Source organism: Rhamphochromis longiceps, linkage group LG20, assembly GCF_057381845.1.
Source record: "Rhamphochromis longiceps isolate RC_006_pf linkage group LG20, R_longiceps_female_GT1.1, whole genome shotgun sequence".
NCBI classification, from domain to species: domain Eukaryota; kingdom Metazoa; phylum Chordata; class Actinopteri; order Cichliformes; family Cichlidae; genus Rhamphochromis; species Rhamphochromis longiceps.
This window is the reverse complement of record NC_140576.1, coordinates 3,491,262-3,509,852: the sequence shown is the minus strand read 5'-3', so window position 1 is coordinate 3,509,852 and position 18,591 is coordinate 3,491,262. Positions and strand designations below refer to the sequence as shown.

Genomic DNA, 18,591 nt, shown 5'->3' with positions numbered 1-18,591 from the left:
TCCCAGCATGACCTTTCGCAACTTAAAAAACCCAAATACTCTGGACACCTCTGTGCTCCTGTTGCGTCACACTGTGTCCTTGACGTACTTTAAAGTGTTTTCTGTTTAAAATGAACAAATCTGTCACAGAGAGGACTGATTATATATTTATTTGTTATTTTGAAGACAGGCTTTAAAATATTTTTCTCTTTAATCACTTTCAAATAAGTTATTATTTGCCAACAGTGCCGCTTTGTGTAATTATATCTGTGCATTAAAACATTGTTTGTGTGTTTAATCATCCATCTGTGATGCGTATGTAATGAGCGATTCCTTTCTTTGCCTTTTCAGCACCAGTTCTTGTCTGAAGCTCTGCAGTGGAGAGCCCAAATGGACCCTGACCATGTTTTATACGTGCTGCTCAATGCTAAGGTAGGCTAAACATGAGCATACAGTAAACATAAGAAACGTGCGCATACGTGGCGTGCACCATTACCTTTCTTTTACCTCGGAAATGGTGCCACTCTGTAAATGGTGATCCATTTTGTTGTATGAGATCATCTGTACCAGCACTGTTTTTGCTCTAGGGGGTAGCAGTGTGCACAGCAACTTGTGCTCAGCTACACAAGAGAGCAGAGAAAATCACAGCTACCCTGATGGAGAGAGGAGGTCTCAACACAGGAGACAACGTGGTGCTGCTTTATCCCCCGGGTATGCACGCCGTTATTATACGTTTCAACTCTTCCTAGTTTTTCATATCAAATAATATGTAAAAGTGCTGTTGTTTAATGTAGTATTTTAACGGCGTCGTAGTTCAACCAGGTTCCCGTCTCCTCCTCCTGCAGGTATCGACCTGATAGCCGCCTTCTATGGCTGTCTCTACGCGGGGGTCATCCCTGTGACTGTGAGGCCGCCCCACCCACAGAATCTGGCTGCTACTCTCCCCACTGTCCGCATGATCATTGACGTGAGTGCACTTCACCACAGCTTTTTTTTTTTTTTTTTTACTCGAGTATTTCCACAGTATAATGGAGTAATGTATGTGGAATTATTTGAGTACATTGAGTAGTATTTAAACTGTTTTTGTACTTATTCTACGCTCATTTTTCATTTTCAGTTTAATTTTTTTTCACTTAATTTTGTAATGATTTATCCAAAACTAGTAGTTCACAATGAGAACACAGTTCTGTGAGTCTTCTCTAATGCAAATACATCATTTTTCTTTGTTTTTGTTTTTAAGTGATCCACAATCACAGCTAGGGTTCCTTATTCCCAATTTCCCTGAAAATCGAGCTGTTTGAATAGACAGACAAACAGCAACGGAGACAAAAGCACAGTTATGACATTGCACTGTCCATACTGGATCACTTTCATGTACTGAAATATGCATCGCTGACCTTAAAACAAATATGAAGCTTTTTTAGCCGCCACTTTAATAAACTATCACATCAACGGAAGTGCCCTTCACTAATAAAATGAATACTTCTGTTGGCCACTATAACTGATTTCCCTGAGGCAAAGCAAATGAAATTGGGCTTTACTTTGGAGATCAATGAAATATCAATAACTGAATGCTTCACATTAATCTGTGGCTCTAAACGACCGCGTCTGTGCTCTGTGTTGTGTGCCACAGGTGAGCAAAGCAGCCTGCATCCTCACCACACAGCCTCTCATGAGGATCCTCAGGTCCAGGGAGGCGGCTGCCAGCGTCAATGTCAAAACGTGGCCCACGATCATTGATACAGGTGACTGAATTAGGAAAGCCTTTAGAGTAACGTGCAGCAGCTGGGTGTCGCTGCGTTTGTGCACGTATTTAGATGCTAGCAGGTTTGGCTTGAAATAGACACTGTTTGTGCTTTGACTAACTTCAGACATGTACAGTACGTTTCAGTTATTTTAAGCTCTCATTTCTGAAGATAAGAGTGTTGCAGTGAGTTAAAAGTAAAAGTATGGATTTTTAATATGTGCATTGAAAGGATAAAATTACACGTGAAATGATATCACCTTCCCTTTCAACCAGACTATTATCAGACTGTAGCATTAAGAGCAAGATGTATTAGCAAGAAGTATTTGATTTATTTTGTCCAATAAAGACATAACATAAATTCACTTCGCTCGCATTACAGATGATCTTCCAAGAAAGCGGCCTCCACACATCTACAAACCTCCTACAGCTGAGATGCTAGCCTATCTGGACTTCAGTGTGTCCACCACAGGCATGCTGACTGGAGTCAAGGTAGATTACTCCCACAAATCCTGTACATACTCCAAAAATAATAATAACAAACAAACAGAAATGACTGTGATTTCATTTTTTTTTTTTTTTTAATATGAATTTCTCTAGCCAGAAAATGTTTAATTTTCTGCTTCTGTGTCTTCTCTTGGATGTTTGACCTTCACCCAGCTGGTCTAGTTCAGTGTATTGACAACAGAATTATGACACAGAGATTAAATATTTTCATATTTACACAGACATGGCCAAAAATATTTGGTAGTTGCACAAATTGTCTATTTAACATACTTTGTTTGTTTTTATGATATAGTGAAGGACATTTGTGCAGTTAAAATGACATTCAAATTTTTTTATTGGTTACTGACTGTATGCCTACAGTCAGTATTTACAGTGTGCTGACATTTTGGGATGCTGACTGTCCGTCTCCTAAGCTGATTCACTCCTGCCTCATTGGTATTGAGGTTGTTTGTGGGCTTCTGCTTATTCACGCACTTTTTTAGGGCTGACCATAGATTCTTGATCGCATGAACATCTGGGGAATTTCCTGGCTGTGGCTCTGAAATGTTAATTTGATGATCTCAGAGCCACTAAGTTATCACTTTTGCCTTGAGACGTGGTGCTGGAGACATCCATCATGCTGGAAAATGCACAAAGCATTAAAGTGCTCCTTTGGTGGAGGAAGAAGTTATTCTTTGAGGAAGCTTTTAGTGTGGTCAGGCAGAAGCCCACAAAACTGCAGTCAGCTTTGAGCATTGCTAAAGCGGGAATTGGCCCAGAAGCTGATGTCCAACTTGCCACAGAGAACAGCAGAACTTATTAGAAGAAGGACCTCTAAACACTGTTTGCATAAATCTGATTTATTTGCCAATAAAAGTTGTTGAAATTTCTTATGATTGTTTTTCACTGTATCGTAGAAATGAAAAGAAAAACTTGTGCGATTTGCCAAATCTTTAGTACGAGCCTGTTGATTTTATGAGGTTAAAAGACATGTAAGAAATGGTTAATTTAGATCAGATTTTATATACAACAGAGGAGTGGAGATATTGAAGGTATATGAGTTTAAATACCTGAGGGTAAACCATGCAAAGCAAGAAAGAGCGGTGAAGATGAGAGTGCAGGCAGGGTAGAGTGGGTGGAGATGACACTGAATAATTACGCACACCCCACTTTGCAGCTATTTATTTGTAAAAACTGTTTGGAATCATTTATGATTTTCGTTCCACTTCTCAGGTGTGCACCACTTTGTGTTGGTCTTTCACCTGGAATTCCAATAAAATTGATTCATGTTTGTGGCTGTAATGTGACAAAATGTGGAAAAGTTCAAGGGGGACGAATACTTTTGCAAGCCCCTGCATATGAGAGGGGAGGATGCTAGAGAATAGGGTGAGATGGAGAAAGATGTTCTGCTGTGGTGACCCCTAGAACGAGCAGCTGAAAGAAGAATACACATTTTTAACTCTAACATGCTACCTGTTCTAATGGTCATCAAACTACGTCTTTATTGATACATATTGAGGTATTAAAATCATACTAATGAGGTGAAGTTTAATGGAGTGAGTCTGGTGGATTTCTTAAAAGTTTCTCTGCTTCTTCAGATGTCTCACGCTGCGGTCAGCACTCTGTGCCGCTCCATTAAACTGCAGTGTGAGCTCTACTCCTCACGCCAAGTAGCCATCTGCCTGGACCCATACTGTGGCCTGGGCTTCGTCCTGTGGTGCCTCTCCAGGTAATTCCAACACAAACATAAAGACAGAATGCCATTATTCTTGTAACACACAGCTTTGCTGTTGCTGACAGTTTTCTCTCATTTCCAGTGTTTACTCAGGTCACCAGTCCATCCTTATCCCTCCCCTGGAGCTGGAGAGCTCGCTGCCTGTGTGGCTGAGCACGCTCAGTCAGTACAAGATCAGAGACACCTTTTGCTCGTATTCTGTCATGGAGCTCTGCACCAAAGGCCTGGGCACCCAGACGGAGATGCTGAAGGTCACAAACACACTCACATAATCTCCCAGATGTGGTTCCTCCTCTCAGATTACCGTGCTGTCATTTCTGTTGTTACTCTGACAAACAACACAGTGATAAATTACTTTATGACAGAAAATATTACTGCTGTGAAGCAGAGTAATAAACACCTGTCTCAGGCTTAAAAAATGATTCACCTATTCATTCAGACAGATCACCTGCCAGCGAGCTAACATGCTAATTAAGTAGATTGTATGTTTACAGCGTTATGGGCCTTACATGTATCATATCTGTTTTAAAATCACTATCTGTCTCTGTCTGTGCTCATCTTCATTTTATCCTTTATCTGTCCTCATTCGGTTTTCCTTCTGCTTTGGATGAAAATGTTCAGTAATGCAGAGTCCATGTTTGCGTCAAGCTACCGTCTACACCTGTTAAAAGTGAGTGACCTTTAGCCGCTCGTGTCTGCAGGCGCGCGGTCTGAACCTGTCGTGCGTGCGGAGCTGTGTGGTGATAGCAGAGGAGCGTCCTCGCCTCGCTCTCACGCAGTCCTTCTCCAAGCTCTTCAAAGACCTCGGCCTTTCACCTCGCGCCGTCAGCACCGCCTTTGGCTCGAGGGTCAACCTAGCCATCTGCCTTCAGGTTGGTTTCGCAAATATGCAGTCTTATGAGGACATTTTGACCCAAATCAGGCTTTTTTTTTTTTTGGTTCTGCTCAACAAAAATAAAAAACCATGTCATCTGAGCTGCACAAGGAGATGTACTGAATGTTAATAACTTATGATAATAACTTATTCATGTTCTGTAAGCTAAAAAACTTTATTTTTAATGTATTACCCCCCCGTGTCACTAGGGCACTGCTGGACCAGACCCCTCCACTGTCTATGTTGACATGAAGTCCCTGCGTCACGACAGGTAAGGCTGAAGACTCTCATAAAGCAGCACAAAGGCAACCACATTAGTCACGTGGTGCAGCTGGTGGACAACAACAGAAAGACTGACAGGCTTGTCTTTTCTGTGTCCCTCAGGGTGAGGCTAGTGGAAAGAGGAGCGCCACAGAGTCTTCCACTCATGGAGTCGGGCACTGTAAGTATTGATCACTGACTGGTAAAACTCACTTATGTGATGCTCACTGTGGCCACAGAACCAGAGCACTAAAAGAGTTGGTTAAAGGAGTCTTAAAGTGAAATTCTCCTCTCATTTCCTTCTCGAAGATCCTACCAGGAGTGAGAGTCATCATAGTCAACCCAGAGACCAGAGGCCCACTGGGGGACTCGCATCTTGGTGAGGTGAGTGCGCAAACATGTGCCACAAACCGTCCGATTTCACTGGCACGGAGTAAAAGAGGGCGACAGTGAAAAGATTTATTTTATGTTGATTTTTAGTCAAATTTCTCTCTTCTTGTCAAAATTTAGCAGCCAAAGTAATTCAGAAAGTCTTTTTTTTTTTTTGTGCAGATTTGGGTGAACAGCCCACACAATGCCAGTGGCTACTACACCATTTATGGGGAGGAGAGCCTGCAGGCAGACCACTTCAACACCAGGCTCAGCTTTGGGGAGCCCCAAACTCTGTGGGCCAGGACCAGTTACTTGGGTTTCATCAAGAGAACAGAGCTGCTGGATGCAAGTGGAGGTGAGAGGACATTTGATATTTGGTGACATTGTAATAATGTAATAATGACTTGGAGAAGCAATTGGTGTTGAACCCTTTAAAATGTAAATGCTTGGTTGTACTGAAAGTTCTCATCACAAATGCATCACAACATTGGACCCTAATCTACAGGTTGCACAGTTGTAGCCAGATCTTTAAAACAAGACACTTTATATTGTTGGAACTGTAAATAATCAAATAGTTTTGTCCCCGCCACAGATCGCCATGATGCCTTGTTTGTGGTGGGATCCCTGGATGAAACGCTGGAGTTGAGGGGGCTGCGTTATCACCCCATCGACATCGAGACGTCCGTGTCCCGCGCCCACCGCAGCATCGCAGAGAGGTAAGGAGCAGCAGATGTGCACTTAACGTGGCGTTGTTGATCCTCGTAGCGAACAGTAGCAGAAACCTGAACTTTTCCCACTTCTCGCTTCGCAGTGCCGTGTTTACATGGACCAACCTGCTGGTGGTGGTGGCGGAGCTTAGCGGCTCGGAGCAGGAGGCCTTGGACCTGGTGCCACTCGTCACCAACGTGGTCCTGGAGGAGCACCACCTCATCGTCGGAGTGGTGGTCATCGTGGACCCGGGGGTGATCCCCATCAACTCCCGGGGAGAGAAGCAGAGGATGCATCTACGAGACTCCTTCCTGGCTGACCAACTGGACCCCATCTACGTGGCCTACAACATGTGAACACCCTTCACCAACTGATGCAGAAACCTGAGCCAGGCTCCGAGAACAGACAACGAGGGAGAAGGACTTTGGGGACGTGTACAGTAGCAGCCCCGAAGTTAAAACCTCAGACACACTCATTGGAAATGCCAAACGGCGTGGGAACGCGAGAAACGACTCAAGTACTGTAACGACAACATGCTTCCCTCTCAGAAACTGTTCTGTCTTTACTTCCACCTGCTCGATTGCTGCAGTCCAGGTTCACTGAGATTTCTACTGTGGGGCCTGACACTTTCTCTGCTCCTGAAAGGTAGATGCACGTGTCGACTGGGAGAAATCCCATCATCCTTTTTTTTCTGCACCCACCTCTCCCTCGTCAATCAAACTCATGTTTTTAGGATATTTTAATTACTCCCAGAAAGAGAAGAATGGAATTCTCCCCTCATTTTTCTATCCTTTTGCTTTCCTCCTGAACCATGCATGCTCATGTGTCAGATTTTTCAGTTTTTTTTTAAACCCGTCTAATCTTGAAGGTGCACTGGAACTTCTCCCCTTGCACTTTACGTCCTCGCACCTCGATTTCCTGTCTCCTGCCTCCCCCACCCCTCATGCCTGCTGCTGTCAAAAAGAGCAAATCCACATCAGTATTAAAAGCGCCACAAGCAAGCACAGCCCACAGCGGGCAGTCCTGACACAATTGCCCACCAGGTGCACAGTGGCGTCCACTTTCCATCACACGCGATGTTTGCTGGCAGACTTAGTGTCGACAATGACGAAACAAAAAAATATCTTAAAAAAATGCTTGAATTACTTGTTGGTGTGGGAAAAGAAAGACTTCATGAACCCGAGTAGTAAAGATGAAACAGATTCTTCATCTTCGGTGTGAGTAGGAGTCGGTGGGGTAGATAGCTCGTATGATTGTGATAGTACTAATCTATTTTTAAAAAGCGCCAATTTCCAGAACAACTTTCGAAACTATAGTCTGTGTTTAGGTGTGCATGCCAGCTGGGAGTGCAGGTGACGTCTACATGCGGGCTCGAAACAAAACGAAAACAAGCTTCGCGAGCCAAGGATTCTCACAGCAGTTATTTCGCTGCCTATGCTGAATGTTCAGGCTTTGTCACAGTTTTTGTGCCTCTCATGTAAAAGCATTCACAGCCTCCCGGCGCTCAACAAGAGCTGCTCTTAAAGAGGAAATAAGTACCCGGTGTTAATGAGGGAGACCAAGAATGTTCTGAAGTTATTCCCAGACAACCTTCTGTTTCTCTTCTCCTTTTAACCCATGTTTGCAGTTAACTCTCTTTACTCTTTATCTGTCAGCTAAAATGTTGTAAAGAAATAAATACGTGTGACTATAAATGACAGCACTGTTTGTGTTGTACAAATGTAGCTATAGCCAGTATAGATGAGCGTTTGGTTCATCTAAAGGTTTTGTTTTTTAAGGAAATATCTTGAGAACGTTGGTGTCTCTGTGTGAATGTGTAGTTTTTCTCACCGGGTATTTATTTTCTTTACAAAAATCTCACAAAGTAACATCAACAAACTTTTGTGACTTCACCCACGAGAAGAACTAACCGGAAGTGATTTGAAATTTGTCCGATCACACCTTCAATGTGGTCTCCTTGTGCACCCCAGAACAGCTAATGCACCTCTCACTGGTGCGTTAGACTGAACACATTTCAGACTGGATTTAGTTTTGCTGAAGAGGAAAACACCTCAGGGATACAAATCTGGCACAGCAAGTGCAACAGGGAGGCTTTACAGTAGAATTTGGCCTGGATCCTGTGGACTCATGAGCTGAAAACTATTGTTTGTTCTTTGGGTTGTACATGACAACCAGCTTGCTCAGTCTGACAGTTTTGCAGGGACATTTTTGTAACCTTAGGAAAGTAGGAGAGATAGCAAAGGCCAATTTAATCCAGGCTCTTGCAGCTGAGCTCCAGCATCACCCGACATGCATGGGGAACTTCCAGGGAGAGATTCAAATTAGAAAGTTGAGGGAAGTTTTTAAGGTTTTCTTTTCGTGGGTGAAGTCGCCAAATTTCTTTATAAAGTCAAATGTTTAGCTCTAATGTGGCTTTAATGTGATGTTAATACATCGGAGGCTTAATCTGGAGTTTGGCACTCTAGGCTCTGAAAACCATAGCAGACCAAAAAACCGCTAAACAAAATTTAAGGTCCAACTTCTCTGTGTTCAAGGGCCGTTTTGTTCGGCTTCGCCTGGCTTGGTCTGAGGTTCTGAAGTGAGCTGCTAGCTTTCAGTCTGTGTGTAGTTTTCCACCTTATATCAAAGAACGTGTTTCATTTAGTGTCACAGCTGATTAGATAAATGTAGAAAATCTGAAGGCAAGTCGGTGCCTTTTACCATGGTGACATTTACGATAATGGACCATTGAATTTAAAAAAAAAAAAAAAAAAGCAAAACAAAGAAATCAAGAATGAGGAGCTTTGCCTTATTAAACCTGTGGAACTTCTGTACTTTTATTGCTTATTTAAAGAACTGTTTCACCGAATCTAAGCGAGAAATCGGAAACCAGTTTGTAGCTCAAAACTCACACATACATTTTAAAAAAAAGAAGGTTTTTTTAAGAGGAAGGCTGGTGTTTTATGTTCGTGCTCATACCTTTCTGATTTTAACATAACCGTCATCACTCAGATCCATTAATTCTGAATGTGGGCAACACTTAAAAAAGAAAGAAAGAAAATGAACTGGGAACAATCCGCAACAAACCTGTGATTCAAAAGATTTTTTAAAAATTGCAGAACCCTCCTTTAAAAAGTGAAGTAATAAAGATGTCTGTATACTGTATTTTAGAGGTCAAATACTGTATTACTGGTGTTAATGTGTACATGAAAATGAATCTGTAGATAAAAAAAAACCAAAACAAAAAAACTTGACTTGATCTTTCATACTTGACAGCATTTTCTGCATTGTTATTATTTTAAGGTTACCACATCGCAAGCAACAAAAAAGGTTTCAGTGGGCAGGAACAAACGTGCACTTTCCCAATATCATTTTATGTGTGTGTGTGAGTGTGTGTGCGCGCGTGTGTGTTCAGCAGTGATATTTGGCTTCTATGGTGCAACAAGTTTTGTCTTTTGTAAGAATTTTCCCAAAATGGTAAACCTGTTATTTTGTTTTTTTTATTTCTTCTGGGTTTTTTTAATGTCGCCTCCACTGTATTTTTACTCTTTCCATCCAAAATTGGAATTTTAATATATTTTCTAGGGATTTCATCAATATTTTCCTGATGCAATCTTTATCTGCAAGCAGCTGGTTTGATGTAGGAGCGGCTTTGTCGCGCGTCGATTAAACCACTTTTCAATCGGTGACCGACACCGACGGCGTGTGTGCGTGCCAGTGAAATTGGAGTCACGCGTCTTCTGAGGTTTCTGAGGCTGCTGTGTGATTATTGCTTTGTCGCTACTGTTTCACTCTGACAAGTTTTAATAAAGTTTTATAATTTCATGTTGGCCTTCAAGCCTTTTCAATAGACATTGGTGCTATTCAATAAGGGAAAGTTGACAGTTTTGTTCTCCAGTGTCATTACAAGAAGATGCCCTTTTGTGTGAAACCAAGTCATTCTTTTTCCATGCCAACATGTCTTCAGTCACTCCATACTTGCATCATCATCGGTTCGGGATCTGATGGACAATGCGCTCTGAATATATAGAGTTTTCATATTGTGTTGTGACGAATGGCGAACATTTCAAACCTCCAAAGTTATCCTAAGCACAAAATGTAAATGTACCTGCGAGGTAATGAAATTAGGATCTTTTACTCGTACACGCAAACGCAAAACCCCACAAACTCAAGGGCCCACAATGTATACCTCAGCAACTGTCTGTTCACTATGCATCGTCGAGCTGCAGCAAAGACATTCTCAACTGGTTAATGGTGCGATAACTTCTAACAACAACAACAACAACATGTCTTACTTGACAAAAACACTGTCACTCTGTCATTGGATGTGTTTCATGTCAAATAATAAAAAAATTGCTTTGTCAGACTTGTCTTGTACTTCTTTTCTCATCTATCTGCAACCAGCTGCTGTTACAAGAAAGAAAATGGCATCTTCCCTCCAGCAGGTGTCAGTGTTTCTGCTCTGTGTGTTTGTGTTGGGGGTGTTAAGATGCCACACTTCAGTTTTGCTTAGCGTTTCTTAGAAATATTCACATCTAATAAAATAAGATATTTCTTTACTTGAACCAACAGATAGTTAATAGTTGATTGATGATCAACTAATTGCAACAAAGGTCCCGTCAAACCACTTTATATTCTACGGTAAAGTCCCGACAATATATAAGGGAAATTCCAATAATCGCACGACTTCCTACTGGCAAACATTTGGCGACAGTGGGAAGGAAAAACTCCCTTTTAACAGGAAGAAACCTCTGGTTGGCTCAGGGAAGGGCAGATTTCTGCTACGCCCGTTTGGGAGTGAGGGGCAGGGGGAGCGATAAAACCACACTGTGGAAGAGAGCCAGAGATTGATAATAAGTCATGATTAAATGCAGAGTGGAGAACACAAAGAAAGCGAAAAAGAAACAATGCATCATGGGAAGACCCCAGCAGTCTAGGCCTGTTGCAGTGTAACAAAGTAGTATCAGAAAGGAAGAAGCTGTGTATTTAGTTACTTTTTTTTTTTATTCATTTATTTTTTTATATATATTAATGCAAGAATAATTCGATTTCTGAAACAGACTAATTTATTTTTATTTGACACTGGAAATGTGTTTCTTAAAAGAAAAGCTTTCTTAAAAACACCATCTAGAAACTCTAGATCAGGCTAATCAGTTAAAATCAGGCTGTTAATACATTTATATAATCACCTACAGACATGCCATTAATCCAGGAATTAAACTTAAGCCTTTTAACATCTTAATACAATCTGTTGCTCTTAATAAAGTTTTTTTCTGGATGTTTTAAAGCTTTTATTAGGGAAAAAAAGGGAAACTTCTGGTCTTCCTAATAAATAAAAGCTCTGACATCTTTTTTGTACCCACTCAGGAGTTTAAAAGCTCTTCTCTCTTCTGCTGAGTGCCTTAAAAACTCTATGAGATAATCTAAGCAAGCTAAGTTGTTGTGGAAATGTCGCCAATAAAGTGAATTCCAAGGAAGCAGCTGCCTTTCAGTCATATTACAGCTTTCGTATTTCTAATGGACTCGTCTCTCCAAAGGAAACAACTCCTTGCAGCAGAGAAATAAAAACCATCCATTATTAGCACGTCTTAACCCTCCTTCTATTACTGATAACAAAAGCAACGTGTTAGAAAATGTGAGCTCATTTTAAGACGAAGCATATGTCATCACATACATGTGTCTCTGTCTGTATTTACATGCTGTACAAAGAAAATTAATAAACACAGATATCATGTGAAACAATCAGAGCGTTTCTGGCTTGACAACAAGTTACACCATCACTCCAAAGTAAGCTGCTGAATAAGAAATGTGGCTCTCCTGTGCCTTTAAAAAAGCTCTGACAGCTCTAACAGGGTTGTTGTTATGAACTGTATATGAAAAAATAAGCGTGTGGCGTTCAGAGCTGTTTGCTTTAGTTTGGATGTTTATTGCTGCCAGTCTGGATGTTTCAGAGCAGCGTCAAAGCAGCAGCGAGCAGAGCTGCGATGACTCCCGTGCTCGCTCTGTGGACAGATGCTGCTACCGCTGTCTGACTCGCAGTCAGCCACTTTGAAAAAATGCTGACTCGTGCGTACACCCCAGGCTTGAGAGGAAGTCCACACTCGTCTCCGAAGCTCGTCACGCCAACCTGATAAAACCTATCCTGATTCTCGCTGTAGCACTGCAGCGGGCCCCCGCTGTCACCCTGAAGCAGACACAAACAGCGTGAAGTTTTCTTTCAACCAGCCCGTAGTGACTTAATAAAAAACAAAAACAAAACCCAAGGATCAGCACCTGACAGGAATCGGCTGCTCCGCTCTCCAGTCCTGCGCAGATCATCTTCTCAGTGATGATGCCGTTATACCAGGTGACCCGGTTACATGTTTGTCTGTCGATGAGCTCCACCTCAGCTTCCTGCAGTTTGTTTGTCAGCGGGCCTGCAGTTCACACACCAAAGATGCTTTGAAAAAACTTTATTAATATATGTGACGTAATGTGAGAGTGACATTTAAAAACAGAGGAAAATAATCATGCTTTCAGTATCTACATGATATAATATATTCAAAAACAGGTCACTAGCAGCCCATTGTGACTCAGTTGTAGATTAGACTGTGATAGCCACACTTGTGCGACCTGCCCTAGAAATGACAGTTTTCCACATCTGTTGCGCTGAGTGACCGCCCAACTCGAAGCTGATGTGCCACCTTATTTGCGAGGCCCTGTAATCTGGTCAACAAATGCCTTGCGCAGCATGAACACCTGATTTGACAACTCTGCACTTCTCAGGTTTCAGAGTGCATCCCAGTGATCTCCATATGGCGTTTCACTGATTCTTTCTTTCTATTCAGTGTGATCTTTTCTGTTTCCAGGAGTTGTTGTAGAGATATAAGAGCCTGACCTGATACCCGACTTTTCCTAGTTTTCTTGAGTGCTTTCTATGGCTCATCCATTGAAATGGATATACACAGCCGAGCTCTAACTGGGACTTGAAGTTGTGTTAAAGAGGTTCTAAAACTGTTCCTTTCATCACTCAGTGGTGTCCTTCATATCTCCTGTCAGATGTCACATCATGTGGATACCACAGTTTGCCTTCAGTGCAGCAAACAAGCCTTGGGAGTCGTTCTTATCTGACAGAATCTGCAATTCTTCTCCTTCTTTTTGTAGCATCAGGAACTCCAAGTGTTTCTTTCTTCTTTCTTTCTGCGTTTTGGTCTTTACTGTGAGGAAGGCTGGTTCTGACTTTCTAGAAGTTTCTGGATTTCTACACAATCCTCTGAAAACCAGCCGGCTGTATTTTGAGTAGCAGCCTTCAAGATCTCAAGATGTTCTTGAGAATCTTCAAGAGCCAGTTCAACTGCCCTGGCAAATCTTTTTGGTAATCAGCACATGCCAGCTTCACAACATCAAGTTTTCTAGTTTTCATCTTATGAGGTAGGCTTCAAGGCTAAGACAAGCTCAGCAACGTGCATTATCTCTGTTGATAAGAACTTATGTAAGGCAGCATTGCAAGCCACATAATAGTCAAGTAGATGTTGAGTTCACTTGCCAGTGGAGTTCATTTCACCTTTACTAAAATTTCTCATCGTTCTCTTTGTAAACTTTTCCTGCTCTCACATTAAACTTCCAGAGGATGAGAAGTTTGTCTGATGCACTGATGACTTCTAAAACCGGACATACAGATAATACAGCTGCAGCTGCAGACAGGAAAGTACTGCAGAGGGTCATCAACACAGCCCAGAAGATCACTGGCTGCTCTCTGCCCAGCCTGGAGGTCACTGCAAACTCTCGGTACCTCAGCAGAGCTGGCAATATCATCAAGGACCACTCTCACCCCAGCAACCAACTGTTTGAACTATTACCGTCAGGCCGACGGTACAGGTCACATAAAACCAGGACAAACAGATTCAGGGATAGCTTCTTTCCCAGAGCTATCACCGTAGTAAATAAGCACAAAAACAATTGAACCTATTCCATACCGTCACTGTCATTATATTATGCTGCTATTCATACTGTCATTATATTAATGCTGCTATCCTGTATATATTGTACATACTATTGTTTGAGTACTTACGATTGTTTTTTTTTTGTACTTTTTATATTTTACATTTATATTTATTATTGAAACTTGCACCAAGGGAGTGGAACTCCAATTTCGTTGTACTCTGTACAATGACAATAAAGGCTATTCTATTCTACAGCTGCAAATACTTCAGAACCCCTTCACTTTTTGCATGCTTTGGTTGACATCAATAAACTCAGCTATTTCAATCATTTTCTTAACCTTTCATCTGACTTGTGTTGCCAGGAGCTGCCAGAACCCACATTCAGATGTGTTAATAAAAGATAAAAAGATCAGTAGTAAATCTGTTTCTCTACCTGATAAATGTGTAAAATTGAAGAAAAAGTTCTGCTATCTCACTCTCCTATTTCCTATTTACAAAAACAACAAACAGGTTTTATTAATTTTCCAAAATGTTCTTTTGTTGAACTAAAATTTCTATGGTAGAAAATGGAAAACAAACTTTTTTGTCATTTACTTGTTTATCTATTACTTAGCTCCTTTGATATAGTATAAATGGGTGTGGCTGTTGGTCTTTGTCAGCATGTAAAGTTGTAAAACTTATAAAAATAAGTTTAAAAGTCCAAAATTTTTAAATTCACTTTTTCCAAAAATGTAAAATGGGCCATATTGGCTCCAATTTTGCCCCCCAGACCTTATGTTTGACATCCCTGCCCTAAACTAAATACTAATTTTTCTTATTTTAAAATAGTAACTCTGGCCTTTCCCACCTTTGTAATAGGTGCTTCCCCATCCACTGACGAAGCAGTGGCTGAGGTTGAGCATGGCCTCGTGGATCACATCACCAGGAAGGCAAATAGGCTGGATGTAGTTGGTAAACTTAAAGGGCGAGCTGAGCAGCAACAGCGTCACATCGTTATCGGATGTGAAAATGTTGTAACCATCGTGCATTTTCACTCCCCTGATGGAGCGGACCTGGGCGTAATTTCCTGGAGAAGATAGCGTATTTAGTCCTGCCACCACACGAAAATAGCTCAGGCCGATCCGTCTGGACACAAAAGAAAAGAGTGTAAAAAAACCCAAACATATACATATACGTCAGCGTTTACCTTCACGCCAATAACGTTGCGGTAAGGACCCCCCCCCCCCCCTGTGCAAAGTGCCCTAACTGTTACTTTTAAGGGACTCACAGGTGGTGGTAGAAGCAGTGTGTGGCAGTGAGCACCCAGACGGTGCTGAGGAGAGTGCCACCACAGTGGTGTCTGTATTGGATCTGGATGCTGACCTGCCATGGCCACGCCCCCTCGGGAGCCTCCCGGCCACCCACGATCCGAGAAGCACCTGGAGGACCAAAAAGAGGCCGTTCCCCACAACCTAATAAAGATTAAAAAAAAGGTTTTAAGTTGACTTGTACGTAAACTTTAAATGTGTTTCTCATTTTAATGTGAAAAACACATTAAAGCTCCTTTCTAGTGTTACTCACCACTCAAACATACAGGTCATATTGGTCGTAGTCTCACAATAATATTGTAGTTTGTAGGTAGACGCTTTAACATATTAGGATACTATTACCATATAATGATAATAGCATTAACCTTAATTACTTGGACATTACTTGGATACTAGTAATATCGCCTTAACTGGATTATTGAGAGGGATCCAACATTAACTTTCTGGGGTAATAACCTGCTATTTTTATACTGTTACCTGCTTGTTTCTTCCTGTTCACCCCCCTATTACCACATTCTTGCCGAGCTGTACTAAAAAGTGCTACCGAATATTTTTCAAATCGCAACAGACATCCAAAATAGCCAATGATTATATAGGTTTTGGTGACAGCAGTGGTGATAGAAACCAAACGAATATATATAAAATATAAAAATTTGAATAAAGTAGTATTAGTTGTTTTGTCTGCTTTTGTGATAACACATAATAGTGGGTGAATGGTTTAATTTTTCTTAAAGTGCAAAACTGCGGGTGATGTGCTAATTAATCTTTCTGTTAGTAAAGAAACAAAGAAAGTACATTTTCAGCGAGGAAGTGAACTGAGTGTATCACTGAGACTTCATCATATCATAACACAAATAAAATGTTTATCAGGTAAAGTGCTGAGTCACAGTCAGCACATGGACCCAGTAAAGTTAGCTGCTCAATATTAGCCAAAAAGCTGAACTGAGACACCTGTTTAAAACAAAACAAAACAAAACTTATATTAGTTCATTAGAAAATTAGAAAAATTCACCTAAATAACACTCGGGTCCAAGAAAGAGGGGCTTTGCTAAAAAACAACAACAAAAAACCGCCAAACCCCCCCGCAAAACAGGATCTGAAGTTACTGATAATCAAAAACTGGCTGAATACTTTACTAAAAAGTGGAGGAAAAGAAGAAATAACACTAAAACTTCTGCAGGTACTCACTCTTCTGTGGCGAAGTGGATAATGCGGTCAAATAGCAGACGTTCAGACACAGGAGAAAACCTTTTAACTCCATTTAGTTTCAACTCTTTTCCTTCATAAATGTAAATATAAATATATATGTGTGTATTTTTGATCGCAAACAGAAACTGTTCCGACCACCGATGACGTCAGGTGCACGTTCAGCTCTTTTGATCTGCGTAAAAAAAAGTTTTAACGGAAAAGCAGCTACTCTACAGAAACGTGAAAGCTCTTGATATATTTTGAGGCTCCGTTTGCATTGATTCACACGCGAGCTCGCGCATTACGTAACAGCAAAAAGACAGAGGGCAGGTTACCGGATTAAGAGCTGCCTATTTGCATTTAAATTTGTGCTATTAAAGGGCGAAGTGCTGGAGGAGGCCTGTAAGTGAAAACAGTCATTTGGAGATGAGGTGCTCGGCTTAAATAATATATTTGCAAGTATGTGACGATAAGTGAACAAATGTTTATAACACTGAACATGTGAGAAAGAGAAACAATTAAGGCGTTAGTTGTGTGTTCGCGCGCGCGTGTGCGTAACTGTCTTTTCATTCACTCATCAGCTTTAATGTCTTTCAAGAAACTATTATTTTCTTCCCATATCTCAGACATGTAGTGGCCTCCCCTATTTGAATGCCTACACATGATAAATTCCTGCATTACACACACATTACACACACACACACTGCACACACACAGTGCTCACACAGTGAGCCAATGCGTTTTGTCAGAAAAACCTTGAGCGTGTTTTCTGCGCACAGTCTCTCACCATGGATCATCCCTGATCCTGTGCTGTGAGGCGCTCACTGGGGGGGTTTGGAGTCTGCGGGCCTAAATGACCTTTACGATTTTACGAAACGCGCTCTCCGACACTCCCTCACATTCTGCTGAGAGTCATCAATTATGCAGGAAAACCGCTCGCGCTGAGGGGGAAGGTAGCAGCAACAATATGGCGACAACCGCAGTTTCTCCCCAAGCTTTTTCACATCTGCAGTCCTGCAACGGCTCTCTGGATTCATTGTAACGCTTACGAAGTGAGTATCCTTCGCTTGTAACCGTTGGGGAAAGCCTGGCGCGCGTCGGTAGGTGAGGGCAGATTTTCTCTCCGTCGGTAGGCTATCCCTGCGTAGCCTAAATGTCGCAGAGCTGCACACTGCCCCGCATCTTTTTTGGGGGGAGCGAGCGCGACGAAACAGGGTGTCTGCGCTCGATGGGCATCTACCGGCTGAACCAGTGCGAAGAGGGAGGGAAATATATTTAACAGCCAGTTGTTGTCGGAATTTATCAGATTAACCATTTCACCGAGGATCGGAGGTACTGATTAGAAAACAGGGGAGGGAGGAGAAAATGTCTCATAGGTTAGGCTTCAGGCAGGGCGCCGTCTGACTTCTTCGAAGCCCAGAAAACTTTGTAGGTTTTTATTTTTAATTTGGGCTTTTTTCTTTATATCCTCCGGACTAAAGGATGATGCACTTGAAACCCCACAAGGCTTCAAGAAGGGGCTGATGCTATGTAAGTAGCCCGATCTTCTTTCCATCACCAACAGACGGGAAATTTGCATTCCTCCAGGTGATTTTGGCGTGACATGAGCATTGCTGTTTTCTAATCGTCGTGTTTAACGCCGTGGTGCAGACTGTGTGTTACTTTTAGCTTCGCAGCCTGGGTTATTTGTGCACAGATAGAGCCTTATTGATTTGGCAGTCGACATGGCTTCACGGGTGTGGTGCAGATCCTTGAAGACAACGCGCAAAAGCGCACAGAACATCCCGGAGAGGACAAAAAACCCCAAGAAAAACAAAACCGTGTTTGCTGTTTCACAGGGAGGACAAAATGTACCTGATTGTTATTTTTACATCGACATCACACTCGTGACTTTGATCCACGGTTGTGCTTACCTCAGCGTGACAATTTTTAACATGTAAACCTCCCACTGCAGCAATACAGCTTTGGCCAATTTGGTTGTAGCGGGCCACTTCACTGCGCAGTATAACCCACAGCTTCTCTGTGAAGCTCAGCAC

The 18,591-nt window shown here is 41.9% G+C and overlaps 3 protein-coding genes across 8 annotated transcripts in view; 2 read left to right on the top strand and 1 right to left on the bottom strand.

Moving 5' to 3' along the window:
• dip2ba (DIP2 acetate--CoA ligase B (putative)a) overlaps positions 1-7,129 on the top strand; it is a 45,050-nt gene extending 37,921 nt beyond the window's left edge. For both annotated transcript variants that reach the window (XM_085394803.1, XM_085394804.1), the window contains exons 25-38: positions 331-411; positions 567-690; positions 825-946; positions 1,613-1,724; positions 2,106-2,215; positions 3,808-3,938; positions 4,027-4,195; positions 4,646-4,816; positions 5,028-5,089; positions 5,203-5,260; positions 5,389-5,463; positions 5,632-5,806; positions 6,044-6,167; positions 6,263-7,129. In XM_085394803.1, coding sequence (XP_085250929.1) covers positions 331-411; positions 567-690; positions 825-946; positions 1,613-1,724; positions 2,106-2,215; positions 3,808-3,938; positions 4,027-4,195; positions 4,646-4,816; positions 5,028-5,089; positions 5,203-5,260; positions 5,389-5,463; positions 5,632-5,806; positions 6,044-6,167; positions 6,263-6,515 — 1,767 coding nt within the window. In that variant the 3' untranslated portion in view covers positions 6,516-7,129. The remainder of the gene's footprint in view (positions 1-330; positions 412-566; positions 691-824; positions 947-1,612; positions 1,725-2,105; positions 2,216-3,807; positions 3,939-4,026; positions 4,196-4,645; positions 4,817-5,027; positions 5,090-5,202; positions 5,261-5,388; positions 5,464-5,631; positions 5,807-6,043; positions 6,168-6,262) is intronic.
• Positions 7,130-12,085: 4,956 nt separating this feature from the next.
• Positions 12,086-16,628, bottom strand: LOC146644670 (transmembrane protease serine 12). The gene is made up of 5 exons (XM_085392755.1): positions 16,556-16,628; positions 15,328-15,511; positions 14,908-15,185; positions 12,412-12,554; positions 12,086-12,322 (listed from the first exon to the last, which is right to left on the bottom strand). The coding sequence occupies exons 1-5, from the start codon at positions 16,626-16,628 to the stop codon at positions 12,086-12,088; spliced, it is 915 nt and encodes a 304-aa protein (XP_085248881.1).
• Positions 16,629-17,393: 765 nt separating this feature from the next.
• scn8aa (sodium channel, voltage gated, type VIII, alpha subunit a) overlaps positions 17,394-18,591 on the top strand; it is a 48,745-nt gene continuing 47,547 nt past the window's right edge. For 4 of the 5 annotated variants that reach the window (XM_085394551.1, XM_085394548.1, XM_085394550.1 and 1 more), the window contains exon 1: positions 17,394-17,607. The gene's annotated coding sequence lies outside the window, so the exon portion shown is untranslated. Of the gene's footprint in view, positions 17,608-17,637; positions 18,086-18,591 lie in introns of those variants that run through there. The other variant, XM_085394549.1, reaches the window with a different exon arrangement.